Source organism: Panthera pardus, unplaced genomic scaffold, assembly GCF_024362965.1.
Source record: "Panthera pardus isolate Hobbes unplaced genomic scaffold, ASM2436296v1 HiC_scaffold_22, whole genome shotgun sequence".
Lineage (NCBI taxonomy): Eukaryota > Metazoa > Chordata > Mammalia > Carnivora > Felidae > Panthera > Panthera pardus.
This window is the reverse complement of record NW_026526788.1, coordinates 44,871,123-44,891,996: the sequence shown is the minus strand read 5'-3', so window position 1 is coordinate 44,891,996 and position 20,874 is coordinate 44,871,123. Positions and strand designations below refer to the sequence as shown.

At 54.4% G+C, this 20,874-nt stretch overlaps 1 protein-coding gene across 1 annotated transcript; it reads left to right on the top strand.

Annotated features, from left to right (window-relative positions):
- The first annotated feature begins 3,042 nt into the window (after window positions 1-3,042).
- LOC109264537 (annexin A8) lies at window positions 3,043-20,479 on the top strand. Its single transcript, XM_019444845.2, has 12 exons — window positions 3,043-3,177; window positions 8,083-8,173; window positions 9,182-9,276; window positions 10,646-10,759; window positions 11,518-11,608; window positions 12,363-12,442; window positions 12,946-13,005; window positions 13,533-13,626; window positions 13,881-13,976; window positions 15,674-15,732; window positions 16,871-16,993; window positions 19,606-20,479. The coding sequence occupies exons 1-12, from the start codon at window positions 3,157-3,159 to the stop codon at window positions 19,663-19,665; spliced, it is 984 nt and encodes a 327-aa protein (XP_019300390.2). The 5' UTR covers window positions 3,043-3,156; the 3' UTR covers window positions 19,666-20,479.
- The last annotated feature ends 395 nt before the right edge of the window (window positions 20,480-20,874 follow it).

Below are 20,874 nucleotides of genomic sequence, written 5' to 3'. Positions count from 1 at the left end.
GCCAGAGAGCCAACACCACAGAGAAACCCACTGAGAGGTCTGCTGAGAGGGAGAGGCAGCAGACTCTCCAGAAGGCTCTAGAAGGGCTCGTGGGGCTGATCAAGGAGGCAGAACTAGCTCTCTGGATGGGACAGAACGGGTTCCTGGGTCTGTACACAGTTGGTTAAAACAAGTCCCATGTTCACATGGACCAGGGAGGTCTTCACTCAGGCTTGGCACGTCAGGGTGATTCAAAGTCTATGACCAATATTCAAGTTGGATATCCGCCGTAGGTTCATTTTTTACCACAATGACAATTTCAAACCTCGGCCAACCTCCGACCTCACTACTTCACCCCACACTCGGCATTTTCTATCACCTCCTGCTAAACAGACTAAAACAACCTGAGAACACTTGGAAGGAATGCCTTCTCTTTACTGACATGCCCTCATTCTCTGCCCATCTCCTTTACAGATCACGACAAAGAGGGTTGGGGTTGGGGTTGGGGTTGGGGTTGGGGTTGGGGTTTTCCTTCCTAACTAATGTCAAAGTCTCTGGCTGTGCCCTGGCTCCCACTTCTTAGGGAACTGGTGTCACTGTTCTGTTTTCTCTCTCCTATGTCTTCACTTCTCCTTCTCGACATTCCAAGAGCACTTAAACATGCTCAATGCCCTCCTGCCTTAAAAACGCCTTCCTTGGCCCACACGGCCTTCCTGGTAAGGCCACTCTCTGCTCGTGTTGCCTTCATACCAACCGCATTGCTCCATGGCACCCACTGCTCTCCAGCACCCTCCCACTCCCCCGCACAGCTGGGTGTCAGGAACACAGCAGCATCCATCATTCTTTGTGCCATGAGTGACACGTGTGGCTGGAGATCTTGGCACCCCACAGGAAGCTCCTAACACTGCTCATGAGAAGTCTAGCTTAGCCTGGGTAGGTACTGAGCACCCCCAGGCCCTGGGCCAGGTTCTGCCAGCCTTGTTGTTGGGTGTGGCCCTCACACTATCTGCCTGAGCTGTGGGAAGGACAGACTGCAGTGATTTCCCCCATGACGAGCCTACACAAAGTGTTCAGACAGGCACCCCAGAGGTGGCCAGCTATCTGTTCTGTCTGACACCTGGGCCAGAGCTCACTCAGCAGGGCGCAGGCACTGTGCTCAGGCACTCAACGTGGCCTCAGGCAACTTCTGCCTGCCTGACTCAGTGACCCAGTAATCCAGGGACAAAGTGTCACTCCAGATGGGGTGGAGGACTATAGCCAAGGCCAGCAAGCTGCCCACATCCACCCAAAAGTGAGGAAAGGCCATCAGGAGGAAGAAATAGGCACAAGGGCAGAACGTGGGCACAAGGGGGCAAGTGAGAGACTCCAGAATGGACATGGTGACAACACATGATGTCAGAGGCCCACAGGAATGTGGGGCCCAATGGATGATCCAGGGATGGGGCTACTGAGTCAAGGGACCCTGCAGGAGGGGGGATGGGAGACGGGGAAGGCTCAGGGCTTTTGTCCCTGGAGTAGGAGGTGACCAAGCAATCCCAAAGGACGGCCAAGGTTCAGAACCTCTGATGAGGAGGGGGAAGAACAGAGGGCCCAGGAAGGAGACCCAGGGGTCAGTTAGGGTAGTAATAAAGAGACTAAGAAGGATGGCCCCTCAGAGGGCCAGATCGTGTCTGTACCAAACTCTGTGGCCTGTCCTGGTCTCAGGGTCCAGCATTACTCTCTGGGCTCTGCCAGGGCCCATCACACTAGGCCTGTCTAAGGTCATCCTCATAACTAGACTTCAACCGTAGCCTCCTGGAGGGGACGCACTCACTAGACACTCATACTCATGCCACAGCATGGGCACGCCCCCACATGCACATGGGCATGGGCAGCTGAAGTCCTGAGAAGCCCCACCATTGAGGGCACCTCGCTTCTGACCCAAAGGGCTCCCAAGGAGCCTGGGAGTGTTGGCCTCCAAAGTCCATGTGACTTTCTGATGGCACCGCACAGCGCTATGCAATAGTGATGCCCAGTCTTCAGGCAGCTCTGGGTGGTGGCTGCCTCCCTCAGCCTCTGCATCCAGCTCTGTCCCCACCCACCCCAGCCCACACTTCCAGAAAGAACAGCCTGGGACACCGTGCGTGTGGAGCAAAGAGTATTGGACTCAGGGTCAGGAAACCAGAGGATTTTTGCATCAAGGGATCACTCTTATCTGTTACCCTGAGAGGTTTCACTAAACATGAAACAATCACACCACTGTGGGGCTATTTTTCGCTCAGGGGTTCTGGAAGCCCTGGGAGAGCCTCCCCAGGATGGAGGGGCCTCGCCGTAACCCTGAGCCACTGTGTTTACCCTGAAGGGCGGGTTAAGAGTTGGGTAGAAAGAGTGTGCTGCGGAACATTCTAGTCAGGGGACCCAGGGAAGCCAAGCTCCAGAGAGGAAAAAATGAACCTCTTCCCTAGGGAGCTGGCTCCCTCCCTCGGCTGGCATCCTACGAGGCCCAGCACAGAGCAGGCGCAGAACAAGTCAGAGAGACCTGGTGGATGACAGCTCAAGAAGCAGGATTTGTGCAAAGGATCTGAACACTGGAACCTCTTTCTCACTGTAGCACATGGTGCCCACACCTGCTTTTGGGGTTGAGGCAAAGAATAAGGGGGACAGAATGCACGCAGTGATTAAAGAGGTGTCCAGACTTAGAGACACCCCAACAAATGGAGGCCGCCAATGCCCATGTCCTTTGCCGGGCTCCCCACTGCCCTGTTAATGGCATAGAAACTGCGCCATAAAAGAAAGGGAGAGGTGGTTTCCTTCTTTTTTTTATATAGATCGGATCTAGTAAAGATGTTTACTAAGTGGGGACTTCAAAGGTCGGGACTCAGACTTTCCAGTCTGCATAACAGCCACAGCCCAGACGTCTGGCAGCGAGTGGCAAAATTCCACCGGCAGGCCGGGGCGGTGCCTGGGTGCGGCCTGGGAGCCACAGGAGGGACCCAGAGCCAGGCAGAGCCCAGAGGGAAAGGGAGGGGGGCGGGGGCGGCTCAGGGTGGGGCCTGGGGCCTGCTTGCACCACCACACCCAACCCCAAGCAACCCGGCCCCTCCTCTGGAGGGCCAGTCCTGTGCCTCTCGGAGCGGAGGGAAGGTGGACCGGTCCTACTTCGTCTCCCTGGGGAAGGACGATCGAGAGGCGAACAAGATGGCCTGGTGGAAAGCCTGGGTAAGTGCAGAGCAAGCAGAGGTGGAAGGTTGGGTGCCTGCAGGGTGTCGGTAGACAGAAGACAGCTCAGTCAACAATCACGCTGCCTGCCGGCCATGCACCAGACTGCCCATTGAGGAGGCAAGAGAGAAGAGACTGTCCCAGGCCTGGAGGTGCTCACAGTTAGGAGAGAAGTTGTGTGTGTGTAGTGGGGGGCGGGGGGCAGACAGATAAAGGAACCCTGAAATGCACTGAGGGGAACTGAGAGGCTGGGGAAGCCCAGAGGACAAGCCCCGGCAGGGAGGGGTGAGGCTGCTCGAAGCTACGGGTTATCATGTGTGAGTCATATGTGCATGCGTGTGGTATGTGTGCACATCCGTGTGTTTGAGGAGAATCAAGCAGATGGTTCCTTGCAGAGGGAACACACACGCAAAAGCCCAGAAGGGTGGGCAGCTTGGCTTTGGAGAGAAGTGGCTCCAGAGAGGGTCCTGGGTGAGAGGAGAGAGGAATGGGGGCAGAGAGACCTAAAGAAGCAGGCAGGGCAGGTCCTAAAAGGCCTCGCATGGCAGGCCAAGGGGCTTGGGCTTTACCTTAAGAGTAATGGGGAGCCACTGAAGACCCTTGAGATGATGAGCAACACGATCAAATTGGCTGATGTTGGAGGACCCATCAATGCCTACACCTTAGGGCATGGGAGGGCAGGGAGTCCTCCGGCGATCAGTGGTGTTTATTCGTCAAGATTGAAGAAAGAGAAGAGAGGGCAGGAGGACCTGGCCCACAGGGGCCTTGAGTGGCTAAAATCCATGCTTTATAGAGTCATGGAGGACTGAGGTGGGGAAGACAGCACAGCCTGTCCCCAAGTCTCCTGCGTCCCAGCTGAATTAACAGATTCTTGGGAGTGTTTCACCTGGCTTTGAGTCTGAGGCCATCTCATGCAAAGGAGTTGAAAACACAAGACAGGGACAAAGAGGACAGGCAGATGACACCTGCAGGTGACATTGTGCCCAGGCACGACTCCTGCATTTCATCCCCAGGCACCCCAGGACATCAGGGCTGCTCTTTCCATTTTACAGATGAGAAAACTGAGTCTCAGAGACACTGGGTGACTTGCTTAGTCCCACAGCTAGCAGGCAGGGATCTAGCTAGAATTCAGGTCTCTCTCCACCCCGTCCCCAAGCTGTCTGTGAGGGGCAGTGGGTGACCCAGGCTTATCCTGCTTCAGGAAATCTCTTTGCCACAAATGTCTCAACCCAGGAGTTGTTGGGTTCAGACAAACCAGGCCTGGACAGAGAGGAAGCTAGTGGCAATGGTGGGGCAGTTGTCTGGGTCCCGGCGAAGTAGCCGGGACAGGTCAAGGGGCTACAGTGGCCTCCAGTTTTGTCCTGGCCTGGCCTGGCCTGACGCAGACGTGGCAGGGAGAGCCCGGTGTTGGGCACTTTTCCACTGTCAGCTGCTGGCCTAGCCTGCCTGGCTCTGGGCCTTGCTCTCAGTGTGGCAGGAACCCCAGGTGGGTGAAGCCTCCTTGTGGGGACCTGCCAACCTGGCAGGATAATGATGACCTTCGCTGAGCACCTATCGTGTGCCAGACATCCCTCTAAGCATCTCACATTCAATATCTCCCTTGAGCCTCGTCCCACCTCTACAATGTAGATGCCAGTGTCCTTATCCACAGATGAAGAAACTGAGGCACGGGAGGCTCAGCGGGTACCCAAGGTGGCCATGCTAGTAAGTGCTAGAGTCTGGGTTAGACTCTGAGAAACCCATTTCCAGAGCCCAAACGGTGGACCTTGGCTGCCCCAAAACCAGTGGGGGGAACTGGTTTGGGTCAGCAAGATCGCGGGTAGACCCCACCTGGGACAGCTTGAGCTGCCAGCGAGGACCAGGCCCAGGACTGGAGTGGGGGTGGGGGTGGGGGGTGGCTTGTGAAAGATCAGCTAGAGGGCGCCTGTCTGTGCCTGTCTCACTGAGATGAAGTCCTGTCTCCCAGGGCAGCCTCATGACGAGGGAGGGTAAAGGTGTGGCGGCTTCCCTGAACAGAGCTCTTACAGATAGAGTCTCAGGCAGGGTGGTCATCCTTTCGGTGAAAATGTTCCTGTCTGAACAAGCTCACTCCAGGCAGGGGGCCCAGACAGACTCTTCCTCCAACAGGGCAGTGTTTCAGATAGGAAGATCTGGAGTTCTATCCTCCCTGCTAATATTCGGGGGTCTGATTCCAGATAATTGTACTTTTTATCCCCTAAAACCTCGGAGTGGGCAGAGAGGCTGAGGCTTCTTAATGCAGCAAAATCACCACCCCCGCCCCCCGGGAGCGGCTGACTAACACCACCGCCCGAGCTGAACTCAGACTTGCTGAGTGGGCTGCTCCCCAGTGACTCGGTCACTGCACGTTTACTGCCAGTTTGGGGGCAGGGAGAAAGCCCCTCACGGGTGGCACCCAGAGCTCGAGCCCCCAGACACCCTGTGGGCAAGGCTTCCTTCAGTGAAGGGTTCTAGGGAAGTTCACTGTCTCGAAAAGGTGGAGTCATCAATAGTCATCATCGAAAGAGGGAAGTACACAGAGCTCAACTTCTGAGTCAGATTCTGGGACCAGTGCCGACACCACCACTTACTAGCTGTGTCACCTTGCCAAGTGCTCTGAGCCCAACTCCCTGTCCTGTAAAATGGGGCATTCATACCTACCTAGTGCAACTATTGGAGAAGTCAAGGAGTTGTGCAGCATTGCACTTACAACACCTACAGCATCTTGCACAGAGGGCCTGGCCCAAAGGAGATGATCAAATGGCTACAGGTAGTAACAGCAGCTCAGACTCCACAAACAAGGGATACAATGTATTCATGCACACAATTGGGCAACCTCTGGGACTACACAGGCTCTTCTGGATGGACTTTGAGCAAGGAAATGTTTCTTGTGCATGGTGCTAAGAAATGAGATAGGAAAATTTGTTACCAGACATTGGAAATTCAACCAAAGGGTATAGAAAGCCTTTTTACCACTTACTCAAAAGGAATATCCTCATATATACCCCACAGATGGCAATCTGCCCTGTATCTAATCAGGACAAGGAAGGAAGGAAAGGAAAGGAAAGGAAAGGAAAGGAAAGGAAAGGAAAGGAAAGGAAAGGAGAGGAGAGGAGAGGAGAGGAGAGGAGAGGAGAGGAGAGGAGAGGAAAGGAAAGGAAAGGAAAGGAAAGGAAAGGAAAGGAAAGGAAAGGAAAGGAAAGGAAAGGAAAGGAGGGAGGGAGGAAGGAAGGAAGGATGGATGTGGTGATTAAATGGGTGGATGGATGGGTGGATGGATGAGTGGATGTGGCTGTTGAATGGGTGGAGAATGGATGAATAGATGAATGAATGAGTGGGCTGGTGGGTGGGTAGGTGGGAAAGTAGATGAGTGGATGAGGGGCAGATAGAAGAAGTAGGTGTATAAGTGCACGAGAGACCAAACACAATGGGACTAAACTCCTTTCCGTTGAAGGATCTCTTGAGTCTTCTTCAGATTCCAATGTCCAATCTCCCTTCACTCCTCTACTATCCCTTTCCCACAAACACATACTTAAAAAAGATCATTCATTTGCATCTGTGAAATTCTACAGGGCACAAATCTAAAGAGCCTTCGGGCAAGCCCTGAATTAAAGATTTGGCCCAGGTCAAGGGCCCAAGTACTTTGGTTATCTTGTTTATATCACAATTTTCAGAGCACCATGCAGCTCTTTCTAAACCTAACCTTCTGTCCTCCATGAGCCTGGGGACTTGCAAAGGCCCTAAGCTGTCAGGATGCTCAGCTGGGTGCCCTGACTCTCTACCTTCTTCTAAGTACCCACTTCTCAGAAAGGAGGCAGCTTGAGCTCAGACCATGCCTCTCTTCCCAGCCTTGTCTGCCCACTCTCCAGGTAGCGCGTTCAACTCCATGAAGCCTGTCCTTGCTTGCTCATTGTCCTTGTGGTTTGGGGTGCGTTGTCCTTTCCCACTGCCTGTCAACCATGCTGGAGGGAGCTGGGGGGTGTGGTGGGTGGGGCCTGCTCCCTGCCCTCAGATGGCACTAGCTGGGAGAGGCCTGGCCTGATCGGAGCCCACACCCCAGGGCAGGGGCAGGGGCAGGAGAGGTTATGTGGCTCCCTCCCACTAGCTGTGGTTCTGGGTGGTGCCAGCCTATTAACCAAAGAGCGGTTCTGTGGAGGTGATCTGGCAGTCCCACAGAGCCCAGAGGAGAACCACTGACCCCTCACAACCAGGCCAGGCAGGCTGTGGTCTCTCAGGGAACCCTCACTTAATAGTAGCTTCCCCACACAGCTGACTCCTGGGCGGCTGGCCTGAGTCAGAGACCCCCCAGGAGGTCTAACCCCAAGCTACACTTCATAGGATATACTGCCATTCGTGTTCCTTTGTACACACACCCTGCAGGGCCCCCCCTTCTCCTCCCAAGCTCCCATCACCTCAGGTAAACCTCCTCCCCAGCCTCAGGATTCTTCTCACAGAAGATCCAAAAACAGGTCTGGTGAGAACATTGAGGCAGGGAAACTGTAAGCCTCTTCCGAAGGCAGCCAGGTGGGCAGGAGCACGTCGTGGTTAATTGCCTTTGTCATCCCGATAGAACCATTGCTGGACTCTGAAGGAGGTCCCCCCAAGCCCCTGCTGCTCCTTTCTCAGGCCAGCCCCCCATCCTAGGGCCTCCTTCTGGTTCTTCCCTCCTCCCGACACCAGAGGCTGGGCGGCGGCTCTGAAAGTGGCCACAGTGCCAGCCACCTTCACGAGTCTGCGTCCCCCAACTCCCCAGGGCTGGCGCTGGCACCGAAAGCTGAGATCCTCCACCAGTGGCCCACAGAGGCTGAACTGTGTGCTCGCCCTGCAGGGGCAGCCTGCGAGGTGGGCTGGCAGTCTGCTCTGCCTTCCCTGCCTTCCCACTTTGAACAGGCCTGGGTTCTTTTACAGATTGAACAGGAGGGTGTTACCGTCAAGGGCAGTCCCCACTTTAACCCAGACCCCGACGCGGAGACCCTCTACAAAGCCATGAAGGGGATTGGTGAGTGGACGTCCTCCGCCTTCCCTCAGGAGCGCCTGCCCACTCTGCTCAAGACCGCTGCACTCACGGCTCTGCAAAGGGGATGTCAGGGGACAGCCTGGGAGTCTGGGACTGACTCCCGGCACCCAGAGAAGCACACAGGCCCCCTCCCCCAGCCCTGGTCTACGTGCACCCCCACCCCCCAAGGCAGGAGAAGGGGAAGGGTGGTTGCGCCTCCCTGGGCGGGAAGAGGAGGCCATCTGCTGTGCATGCCTATGCGTCCCTGGGTGGGCAACTTTACCGAGCTCGGTCTGAGGCTTCTCACAGAATGGCCTCAGGAACTCTGGACCCGCCTGTCACTGTAAGTTTTGGAAGGGATGAAGCTGAAGGTTCTGTAGGGCTGAACTGGGACACTCAGCTTCCCTCCTCTGCTTGGGCTGGGCACAGGGGGCCTCCTTCCTTATCTCCGGTGTGCGCATTCCTGAATCCAGCCAGGGCCTGGAAGCGCCGTTTCTAGGTGAACCTTGACAGCATGCTCATGACCTCTTCTTCCTGTGAGATCTCTGCTGTCATCTCCACTTCCCAAAGGAGGAAAGGGATGCTCGGGGAGATGAGGCTGCTTGCCCACAGGCTGCTGGAATGGGACTAAGAACCAGTTTGCTGGGCGCTCGGTCCTATTTCCCCCCACTGCCATTAGCACAAGAGAAGACAGGATGGGAGGTCTCACTGTCCAAGCTCCAAAGGCCCCAGGCGACGTCCAGAGCAGACCAGATGACCAGAGGGTCCTCAGATTCTATCACCCTGAGACTGGCCCCAGGCAGCACCCCAACACTGTGTGGGTAGGAGGTGGGGAAAGGACAGAAGGATTTCCGGCCTAGGTGTCTTATCGACACCATGAAATCGTCAGGTTTTGGAGCTATCTAGGAGGTGTGTGCCCACTTCTTGGCCACCAGGCAGCTTCCCTCCTTCCTGCTCAGCCCCCAGCCTCCCTGGGAGCAGTGGGGGTGCTCACACTGTGCCCCCCTGCAGGGACCAACGAGCAGGCCATCATTGATGTGCTCACGAAGAGAAGCAACGCACAGCGGCAACAGATCGCCAAGTCCTTCAAGGCGAAGTTTGGCAAGGTAAGGGTGGGACGGGAGTCCGGTTTCCTCGGGGTGGGGGTGGGCGGGCACTGCTGTGGCCGGAGACAGCCTGCGGGGGGGCAGCTCTCTTCTGGGTGAGGCCCTTGTCTGAGGCCAACTTCTAGAACCATGGGGCGGATAGGGCACGCTTACACCAAAAATATTATTAATTGCTTATCTGAAGTTAGAATTTCACTAGCCATCCTGCGTTTTATTGGGAAAACTTACCTATGGCTCCTCACACCCCTGGCTTGGTGTCAGACATTCTACAGTCCAGCCTGCCCGCCTCCTCCTCTCCACCTCCGTCTCTCTCACCGAGCTCCTTGACATTGGCTCCACAGCCCTGTCCTTGAGCTGTTTCCCGGCCTCTGTACCTTGCTCACCCTGTTCCCACAGCCTGGAATGCCCTTCTCTTGCCCACGCACAGAGGTGCAGGCCAAGCTCCGCTCCGTTCTATGGCACAGGACTCTCCCTTCATTTTGGAGCTTCTTGTGCCCTGTGCCTCCTCTCTCTGCCTCAAGGGAGCTCCAGGGAGCACACAGGCTGGACCCTTCTTCTCTCCCCTTTCCTTCCACCAGCTTGGGTCAGAGCCAGGCACTGGGGCACTAGCCAAACACAGGAACAAAGGCACACATAGCCATGGCTGGAGGAAACCTCCACCAACGCATGTCATGAGTTGGAAGATTTGATGCCGGAAAGTGAATGATGAAGTCTAAATATTCCAGGGGGCACCAGTGTCCTTTTTAACTTTTTTTTTAAATTTCTTTCTCTTAATCTTCACAACTGGCATTATTCTCTGCATTCAGCATTAGGGGAAACTGATGTTTTAAGAGGTGGAATAAGTTACCCAAGATCCCAGAGCCTACAGGCAACAAGGTTGGGATTTAAATCCAGGTCTGACAAGGTCCTTGGTCCTTTGCTGTGTCGTGCAGATCAGCTGGGTGTGGTCTTGTGGCTTCTTCTGGAGACCAGTGTCCCTAGAAGGAGACACACATGAGATAGATTCCTTAATTCAATCATGCATCTATTCAGTGCCCATGGGCTATGATGGGATTTGATGATGAGCAATGATAAATGTGTATTTCGGCCCAGCACCGCACTGAGAGCTGAGTCGAGCCACACACATCTCTCGGCCAGTCCCCTAAGCAATGGTATAAAGCAGGAGCATCTCTGTCTCCATTTCACAGGTAAGGATGATGATGCTCAGAGAGGCAAAGTGGTTGGCCCAAGAAACCCCAGCCAGCACCAGCGCGTGGCAGAGCCCACAGGGGAGTCCAGCCAGAGCCCCCAGGACTGGCTGGCACACCCTGCTGTCCACACTCAGGTGGGCAGGACACCCAGAACATTGTCCTTCCTTCTCTTGCATTAGGATCTCACCGAGACCTTGAAGTCGGAGCTGAGTGGCAAGTTTGAGAGGCTCATCGTGGCCCTCATGTACCCACCATACAGATACGAAGCCAAGGAGCTGCACGATGCCATGAAGGTAACTAAGCAGGTGGGGTGGGGGAGGGGCAGAAACACCTAGGAGGACTGGGTGGGGGCTCTGCCTGGGACACCTTTCCCAAGAGAGCCTGGCACTGGGAGCTCCGAGCTCCCCTTGAGCCACCTTTTGAAATGACCGGGCCGGCTGAGCCTGCAGCCTGCTGCCCTGACTGCCCCCACACCCAGACTGGCTGGCCTCTGCCGTCCCCCCACCACAAGGAAGCCAAACTCAGCACTTCTCAGGACAGCGCCAGACCAGGTGTGCAAGAATTAGAGAGCTACGTCTGCGGTCTCTGCCTGGTCTCTCGGATTTCCTATTACTCCCACTGCTCCTTCCGCCCTGGCAGATGATCAAGGAGGGAATCAGGGTCCGGCTAGAAGAATCATCTCCATAGAAAGGACACTCACTGGGTGTGCGGCCCCAGCATTTGACATCTGTTATCTCTAATCCTCCTTCGGGGCGGGCAACTTTTGATCCCGAGGAGAGAAGCCTTAGGCTCAGAGAGGTGGAGAGACCTGGCTGGAGACCAACCAGCATGGAGGGCGGAGCCAAAACAGAACTTTCCCATCGCCTCACCTGCCCACAGGATCCACCACTGGAGACAAACACGTGCGACTTCCTCCAGAAACACCCCCCAGTGAAGGCCCCCCATCGGAGGGGGCAGAGCAGTGACCGGTTCTGCCTCTAGTTAGGAGGGTGTGGACAGAGCAGGAGGGCACGGGCAGAGCTCTCCAGCAGACAGAGGTTTTTATCCACAGGGCTTGGGAACCAAAGAGGGCGTCATCATCGAAATCCTGGCTTCTCGGACCAAGAACCAGCTGCAGGAGATAATGAAGGCTTACGAGGAAGGTGAGGGAAGGTGCAAGGCCTGAGATCGAGGCTCACTTGGAAATGGCCACAGGCTTTGGCAGCCTGGCAGGGGATGAGGGACAAGCAGTGCACTGAGCCACACTGGAAGAGACCCTTTCTGGGCCTTTCCACACATGGGTGCTAAGCACCTACTGTATGCCCAGTCCTGTGCCTGATGGTCTCTAAGCCTCCTGAAGCCCACGGGCTGCTGGGGGAGAGGGGCACGCATCCTAAACTCTCTGCCCCTTGAGGGCATGGCAGTGCGGTGGGCCCCGGGCTGTGTCTGCGCTGGATGGGGCTGGCTCCTTCCTGGCTGGACACAGGCTGACCCTGGGGACCGTGCGGGGGCCCCATTGCAATGGGGGGTGTAGACCACAGGCCAGCTATCATGGAGTCTTCAGGATGCAAGGCAAACGGAGGCCAGCATGTCCTCCCCGTGGTCTGCCCGGTGGGCAATGTGCCTGAAGGCTCTGGCTTTGCCAAACTGCACATGAAGCAGAGCTCAGGAGGCAGCCCCTGGAGGGGCTCTCTGGCCTGACCCACCTTTGCGATCGGAGCTGGGCTGGCAGTCTGTGTTGCTTCCTCATTCTGAGTGACCACCAGGAGGTGGGGCCTCTGCCATTCAGGCACCTGGGGAGTATGTCCACTCCACGTGACTTGTTCTTACCAGAAGGCTTTAACTGGGGGAAGCGCAGGGAATGGGGCTGGGAGGAGGAAAGCGGGTCTGTGCCTCACGGTCCTGTCTCCCCTGCAGACTATGGGGCCAGCCTGGAGGAAGACATCCAGGCAGACACCAGCGGCTACCTGGAGAGGATCCTGGTGTGCCTCCTGCAGGTATCACAGCCCAGGCTGCTGGGAGCCCCTTGCCTGGAGGACCGCATCAGCTGGGCCCCAGGGAGCAGTTCTTGGGCAGAGCTGCTGGGGTGGGGTGGAGCAAGGGCCGAGGTACCTCCCCAGCGGCCTGGGCTCATTGGGTACCTACCTCCCTGCGTGGTTGGAGGATTCTCACACCTGCACCTCCCTGACAGCCACATGGGGGCGCCGTAGAACTGGGAGGAAAGTGCCCTGTCCCCTAGGGGGTGCTTCACACACACAGCCCTTGCCAGGCACTTTGCTTACCTTAGCTCACTGATTCCCCCAGCTCCCTCGGAGGCAGCCATTACTACTCTTATTTTACAGATGAGAAAACCTGGCCCCGGACAGGGTAACTGGCCTGCTGAAGTGCCCATGGCCAGAAAGCTGTAGAGCCCTGCCTTCCCTCCTGCCCAGCTCTCCCCTCTGCCTCAGCTGCTCTGCTGGGCTAGCCTGCCTTACATCGTCACCTTTTCTGTTCCTAGGGCAGCAGGGATGACGTGAGCGGCTTTGTGGACCCAGGACTGGCCGTCCAAGATGCACAGGTGAGGCTACATACACCCTCAGCTGCTTCTGCCCTGCAGGCCTCCTGCCCCACCCTCTGCCATCTAGACTCCTGGGGCTGATGCCTGGAAGCCTCACTCAGCCCCTCTGCCCATCCGGGTTCTCTTTGGCACTAAGCTAGGCGGGGACCCCGCCCCGCTCTCTGCAGACCTTTATCTCCTTGGTGTCCCGGGAGGAAAGTGAGGTTGTCGGAGACACTCAGAAAGCAAGAAGGGGAGTGACTTGGGAGGGGTCCACTGGAGCTCTGTCCTGGAACAGCCCAACCTGGGGACTCTAGGCCTCTGAGGACCCACTGGGCACATTCAGATTGCCATAGTTCTGCCTGCTGGCAGAGTGCTTGGAGATGCCCAGAGGCAGAGCAAAGCCCCAGGGGGAGGCAGGGGAGCTGGCAGGGTGGCTTCTGGCCCGGTATCCAGAAGGGATTTTAACCGACCTGGTGGGTGGGTCGGGGGGAGACCTCACCTCCTTGCTCCCCTTCACTGGCTTGTTGCGGCTGTCCCAATGCTAGGATCTGTACACCGCGGGCGAGAAGATTCACGGGACTGACGAGATGAAATTCATCACCATCCTGTGCACACGCAGTGCCACGCACCTGATGAGAGGTACCGAGGAAGGAAGGAGGCAATGTAAGGCGGCGCAGGGCGGCCTGGCCACAGGGCCTCTCCCTTCACGCTGACTATCCAGTGTGCATCCTTGTCTAGTCATGCAGCTGGGGTGAGAGCCAGGGAAAGGGACCCTTTCCCCGGTAAACAGGTGGAGGTCAGGGATGGCACATGGGTATGCAGTCTCTGATCTGAGACGCCGGGGGTGTCGCACTGAGACCGCATATCCCTTAAGAAAGGGTGTTTCTCTACAGTGTTTGAGGAATATGAGAAAATCGCCAGCAAGAGCATTGAGGACAGCATCAAGAGTGAGACCCACGGCTCCCTGGAGGAGGCCATGCTCACAGTGGGTAAGAGATGGGGCTCGGTGCTCAGACACGCGTGCGTCCACAGTCACGGGGCTCGGCAGTGGGGCTGTGCCCGGGGTGGCAATAGCAAGCAACTGGGTCCCTATGTCCACCTTCAAGGGACCACCGCTGGCCACCGCCAGGCCACACACATGTACCCTTCAGCCCAGGACACTGGAATTATTCTACCCCCCGTGTCTTCCGTGTGGCGTGTCCCACCAAGGACTATTCTCAGTACTGCCCACGTAATCCCTGTGCTATGTGAGTGCGAGTGTGAGTGTGAGTGCTAGTGTGAGCAGGAGGCATGTGAGAATAAGTGAGTGTGTGAATGTGTGTGTGCGTTTGCAGGATTATGTCAGACCCAGGGCCTGTGCTCCCCTCCAACAGCCACACAGGGAATATTCTGGTTCTGGCTGTGAAGCCCTGAAGAAAGCCACCTGTCTAGACCTGAGCCAGCAGCCTGGTCTCTTCCTTGGTTGCTCATCGAAGAAATGATGACGCATAGTTGGAGTCCAAACTGAGTGATTGATGGGCTGATGCTGGGGAGCACTGAGAACCTTCCCTAAAGCTTGACCACATCTTGGGGGCCAGAACTGAAATCACAGGGAGGGGAACCGTGGCACAGCAAAGAGCTGAGGCCCAGGGGCAGAGGGACTTGTCCTCTCCTCCCTGCCCTGATGGAGCCAAGGTCAGGGCCCCGGGGCTAGGACACTCACCTCCACACCAGGCTGTCCCCGTCCGGTGCTGGGCAGTCAGGGGAGCTCCACGGTGTGCCTGGGTCTTGCAGGGTGGCCCGGGGCATCTGACACTCCTCAGCAGGCTTTGACTGCTGTGATAAAAACCCGTCTATGTTGGAGCATCTCAGCATACCCCCCGCTCCAATCTCAGTCAGTCAGCCCCTGCATGGAGTTTGAACGACCTCCTGGTAAATCTTCAGACAGGGAAAAGCAGGGTGTGCAGTTCCCTCCTGTGCTGGCCACTTCCTATTCTCCTTGAAGACTCCCATCATCCCCCTCGCAGATGAGGACTGGGTAAGGCAGGCAGGTCAGACAATGAAGTCATGCCAGGCCATCAGCAGGCTGTTGAACACCGGCTTACTTCAAGCAAAGCCCACACTCTTTCTGCTGCCCTGGGCTAGAGTGCCAACCTCCCTGACCCAGATGCCGAGTCTCTGTAGCAGCATCTATGAAAGCGAGTGTGGGGCCCACCCTCTGATGCCCTTAGTGCTCTGGGGCTGGGCCCCATCTGTCACATGGAAATTCAAATGCAGGGACCTTACTGATAAGCGACAGGTAAAGTGGACATTCCGAGGCCGGTGGTCACTATAACCATGGCTCTTCTGTGGAGCTGAGTGGCCAGATTCTTGGCAAAGCTGGCTCTGGAGTGTAAGAGCCTAGGGGCTGCCCTGGACAGAGCCAGGCTCCCACGGGCCAGCCCTGTGGACCCCAGTGCATTTACACCTCATGCTTTGCCTGCTTGCTCTGTGCCTTCAGACCTGTGCCCAGTGCCCCAGGCTTCCTTCCCTGTCCCACCCCACCCAACGCAAAGCCTCTTGTTTTTGAACGAGGCAAAGCATAAATAAATAGGCCAAGAATTGCATAATGCTGGCCCTTAAGACCCAAGGCAGGACGTAAATAAATAAACATGTACACAATGCCACCTACAACCTCTAGTGTTAACAGAGCTTTCTTGTTTGTCAGTGAAATGCACCCAGAACCTCCACAGCTACTTTGCGGAGCGACTTTACTATGCCTTGAAGGTAACTATTCTGCCTTTTGTGCCCTTTATTGTCAGCCCTACTCGGCACCAACTACAAAGCCAAGGTGTTCAGAGCCACTACCGTCTTCAACCCTGTGTCTTCTCTTATTCCAACCTCTTGTGATCAGAATGCTGTAGCTCTCAAAGGGCAAGCTGAGTCCAGAGAAGGGAATCCACACCTCGTGAGGGTGAATCTGAGCAGGTGTTTTTGCAGGTGTTCATTGCACTGACCTTCTATCACAATCCTGTGAGACCTGTGTCATAGCTGCCATCCTAGAGATGGTGAAAGTAGGGCTTGTGGTCAAGGTCACACAGCTGGTAAGTGGCAGAGCCTTGATTTGAACCCAAGCCAGTCCACCTGTCCGTTTTATCCCACCATGTGACCTCCTGGAGAGAGCAGGAAGTCAAGGCGCCCTTTGAATGGAAGTTCAGAGGGAGATTGTCACACGCAGCACTCAACTTTCGTGTGCATCCCAGATATGCCAATCTGGGTTTGTCTGTTGTCCAAGAGGCTGCACTAGCCATTCAAACAGACATCCAAGCCACTTGTATTGGGTGAAGTTTCCGGCACCTGGAACCAAACTGGAAGATAGACATTCAAAGTGATTCCCTGAGACTGAAGTCAGTGGCCACCTTCTCTGATCTGTGCTTGTTGGTACCACCTGCAATTAGAGTCCTAAGTTCTATGGCCAGGAAGTGAGAGAGGGCATGGGGTTCCCTTGGCCATCTGACATGAGACTAGTCAAAGATGAAAGTAAGCAGGAAGGTCCTGCTTGTGACTTGGCCAGTTGAGCCGAGCTTCATGATGTCGCTACCCTAGGAAGACGTCGTATTCCTTTAGTGGTGAGTATTCTGTGCCTAGAATCTGATGTGGCAAAGCCAACACACAGTGCACTTTGGGACATTTGGCTCCCAATAGGGGCTGATACGTGGGCCAGTGAGGGAGAAGAGATTGAGGGAATGGAGATCCTGAGCTACGAAAGTACCCCTCTCAGTGCTTCACCCAATGAAGCAGAGGCTCATTCCTGCATCTCCGTCCCCCCGTAAGACCCCCTGCACCCAAAGCACAGATGTGTCCCTCATCACAGAGATGGACCAGAAGGGCCAGCAGTGATTGTTGATTGCTGCGTCTTGTCCAGGGAGCAGGGACGCGTGATGGAACCCTGATAAGAAACATCGTTTCAAGAAGTGAAATTGACTTAAATCTTATCAAGTGTCAGTTCACGAAGATGTACGGCAAGACCCTCAGCAGCATGATCATGGTAAGCCATGAGTTCCTGATTCTACCACTAGTTTGAAACGGAGGCATTACTGGGAGGCCTGGATGCTGTGACCAAAGTCCTAAGTCACATGTGTCCATCCTTTCCCAGTGGGTGTCACACTCGAGCATTCATTGCCACGCAGTGTGTACAGGGATTGGCAAGGGGGTGAGTGTGGCTAGGGCTGGGAGGGAACTTGGGCAGGTGCACACTGACCAGATCATGGAGGCCCGTGTACATCACACCCGGAGTTGACTTTGCGTTCGAGCTATGGTCATCCCTTTGAAAATGACACACTGAATCATTTCAGAGGGAGGAAGCCATGTCCGAATGTCAATGACAGTATATAGTTTGGTAGGAGTTGAGGCAGTAGCTTTCAAATCTAGACTTCACATCTAATCCTAGCAGCATGATTTTAAGGAGATAAGTCAGATGGGCTCCAGCACACTACCAAACCAGATGCTGGTCAGTAAACCTTCTGGACCTGAGAAAATGCAGTGATAATCACACCGCTGTAATTTTGTAATAGCTCTTCTAGTTATTAATGCAAATGAGGTCTTGACAGTTTCATGAACAGAAGTCAAACCTCGAGAAGTACACCCCTAAGTCTCCATTGGGTCAAGTCAAATCTCTAGTTATTCTACAAATATCTGTTGTCAGCCACTCTTTCCAAGAAACACATAGCTCACAGTATGGTAAAAAGACATTTCTACTTTAAAATGTCTCAGGATGGGCCAGTGGGTAGGTGGGGGTGAAGGACCACGGGATTATTCTTTGTTTTGTTTTTGGCTTTCCAGCCAGTGTTGTCAAAAGACAGGAGGGCTGCCCAAAACCCACCCCTGGCTCCTGACGTGTCACCTGCAGCAATGGCTTTCCCAGCCTCCAGTCCCAGGAGAGTGTTAGGAAAATTTTCAACCATACATGGTTTCTATGGCATCGGGGAAATGTCTCTACCTTCTCACCATCACAGTTAGATTGAGCCACAGGCAGACTTCAGAGGAACAGAAACACTGAGCGAAAATGATCACTTTGATGCATCCAGTGTATAGACTTCATGATGGAGACTTAGCAGGCTAATTAGCGCCTGAAAAATATCATCGATGATCTAGTCCCCCGTCTAGACATACAAGAAAGCCCGCCCTCGTTAGGTTTTGCCTACTGTTGTCACTTACGAAAATTTACTTGGAATTGCCAAATATTTTCTTTTTAATATAGACCACTCTCTGTAGTTGTCATCAAAGCAAAAATGATGCCCAATGGTGATACCAGCATTAAAAACTTCTGTATAGAAATTAATAGAAAAATTAAAAAAAAAACCATGGATAACTTTATACCCACACATTTAAAAAGATAGACACCATGAATAGTTTTCTGAAAAAAAGCAAAATAACACAGAAACAAAAATGCTATATTACAAAAATTGTTTTGTGAATAGTAAAAGAGGAAGGAAGGAAGGAAGGTAGGAAGGAGGGAGGGAGGGAGGACAGGAGGGAGGGAGGGAGGGAGGGGGAGGAAGGAAGGAACGGAGGGAGGGAGGGAGGGAGGGAGGACAAGAGGGAGGGAGAAAGGAAGGAAGGAAGAAATTTTAAATGTGGTTAAAAATCTACAAGAAAATTTCACGCCCAAATGATTGCACAAGCAAAGCTGACTAAACCGATAAGGACTCGGTGATTCTCATGAGGCATAAACTGCTGTAGCGCATAGGAAAGGGGAACTGGCCCACCCCTATCACTTATATCCTCACCCTCCCCTTTTCCTCAACTGCATAAAAAGGGAGTTGGTGATATGCCCTCCCCTGTTCTCCCTGGCTCTGTGTGCAGATCCTGGACCAGCCAGACCTATCAGGACCCGCCTCATAGCTAAAGGGGACTGGTAGACCACACATATGGGGTTCAGCCATTGGCCTTGTGGGGTCTATCCTATTGGGAGACAGCTGCTGCACCCCTATGTGAGCCACCTGGTATGCAGGCAAGCCCACGTTTCCCCTGCTAGTCACTCCTCAGCACATCTTAGCAATGCTTGTATTATCAGCATCAATGTCAGCTGACAGATGAGCGGGAGTCTCAGGGTGGAGACAGGACTTGCCTCAGCCACAGGGTCAGTGAGTGACAGAGCTTTCGTCTGGGTTCTGCGTGGACCCAAAGCCGGGGCTCTCACCACCTCCCCCACTGCCTCTAGGTATGTGGGTATGGGTATACGGCCCTGGGGGCCCTACTTCCAACCTCGGTTCCCTGATCTGCAGTAGGAGGTGTTGAATAAATGATGGGTCATGTCAAATAAATGAGTGGTGGGGCCTGCCCAGGTCCTGACATGGGGAAGAGTCCTGGGACAGCTGACGGGGTAGGGGACCATCCAAATGCCTTCCTTGCTCCAGAGCAGAACTGTGTCTGTGATTCATTTTCTACATTAAGCTCCCCTGTACTCATAAGAGAATCAAAGGAGATACAAAGAAATAGCCTGAAATGGAAAACAAGAAAATGTGGGTGGCATAGCGTGGGCCTGTGTCATGGGAACCCACAGGGGATGTGTCAGGTCTCTTCCCGAAGACCATGACTTGTAGTAATAACCGCAGCTGACAGATACCCCTGTGACTCTCTTGTCCCTCCTGTCCTCAGGGAGACACCAGTGGTGACTACAAGAACGCCCTGCTGAACCTGGTGGGCAGTGATTCCTGAAGGCTCAGAGTGGGGCAAAGGCCGAAGCCGGAGCCACAGGGTCTTGCCTGCTCAACCTTGGCCATGGATTGGGGGGGTGGGGGTGGGGGGGCACAACTTGCCTTTCAGTTTTCTGTCTCCCAGCTTCTAGTGCTTTCCAGCCAGCTTCTCTGCCTGGGGCTCCTCCCTCCACTGCCCCCTCCCCCAGTCAGTTCTGGATGTGAGCACATTGCCAACCTGAGTATAATCTGGCCTGACAGACACCTTGGTGTGAAGGGGTTGTTTCTTCCTCCACACAAGGAGCTTCCCAAGTTGTGCCAGAGTCACCTGTGCCCAGGTCACGCAGGTACACAGCCCCACCCCGTGTACTAAATCAAGATCTGCGAAGACCAGAGAATATGGAATTTGCATAAGCATCTCAGCTGATACGCCTCTCTGAAAGGCCACCAGGGAGGCCAGAGGAACCCATGTGTTTCAGAGCCCATGCATGTGAGCCGCTGAGAGAGAAACACACACATTCGGGCCCACTGGGAGGTCCCTCACATTCATTCATGAGCCTCCTCTAAAAACTCTTCACAACTTGAGTCTGTAGGTAGAATAAAAATTCCCTTGCTGTCTAACTAATAGAGAAAGCTGCAAATCGATGTCCCACCCCAGGGACGCTGTGTTCTGAGGGGCCCGGGCTTATCCAATCCTTGATCAAAGAAGCTGTTCTTTCCTCCCCTGACATGAGCAGGGAGCATCTCTCATTCCAACCAAATGGCAATGGCAGCTAAAGCTGAGATGCCTGGGTTGTGCTTTTCAGAATAATAAAGACTTGTACGTTCAAATCTAAGTGCCTTTGGATTTTTATCAGTGGCCAGACCAGGCCCAACTTAATTTGTCCGCGTTCATAAAAGAAATGTGATCTTTAAGAGCTTGTCATGGGGGTGGGGAGGCGCTGAAACAAACCTGAGCACACAGGTGGGAAAGGGGACATGGCCAGGGCACTGAAAGTGTCCTCTGCACCTCCAAATCATTTTTGCTAGAATAACTTTTTGGGCACTTCAGATAAAACAGACATAGTCCTAAGGTACTTTTACAGTTGCTCTGGGATTTTTTTCTTTTGTCCTTTTTCTTTTTAATGCATCTGTATTCTTAAAAATAATTTGGTGTCAGAATGGCTAATATTAACAACTCAGGCAACAACAGATGTTGGCGAGGATGCAGAGAAAGAGGATCTCTTTGCAT

Excerpts from the sequence above, each read along its gene's own strand:
- LOC109264537 (XM_019444845.2), top strand. The coding sequence starts at position 3,157 with ATGGCCTGGTGGAAAGCCTGG. Across the intron at positions 3,178-8,082 it reads TGGCCTGGTGGAAAGCCTGG|ATTGAACAGGAGGGTGTTAC; the intron begins GTAAGTGCAGAG and ends GTTCTTTTACAG. Across the intron at positions 15,733-16,870 it reads GACTTTACTATGCCTTGAAG|GGAGCAGGGACGCGTGATGG; the intron begins GTAACTATTCTG and ends CGTCTTGTCCAG.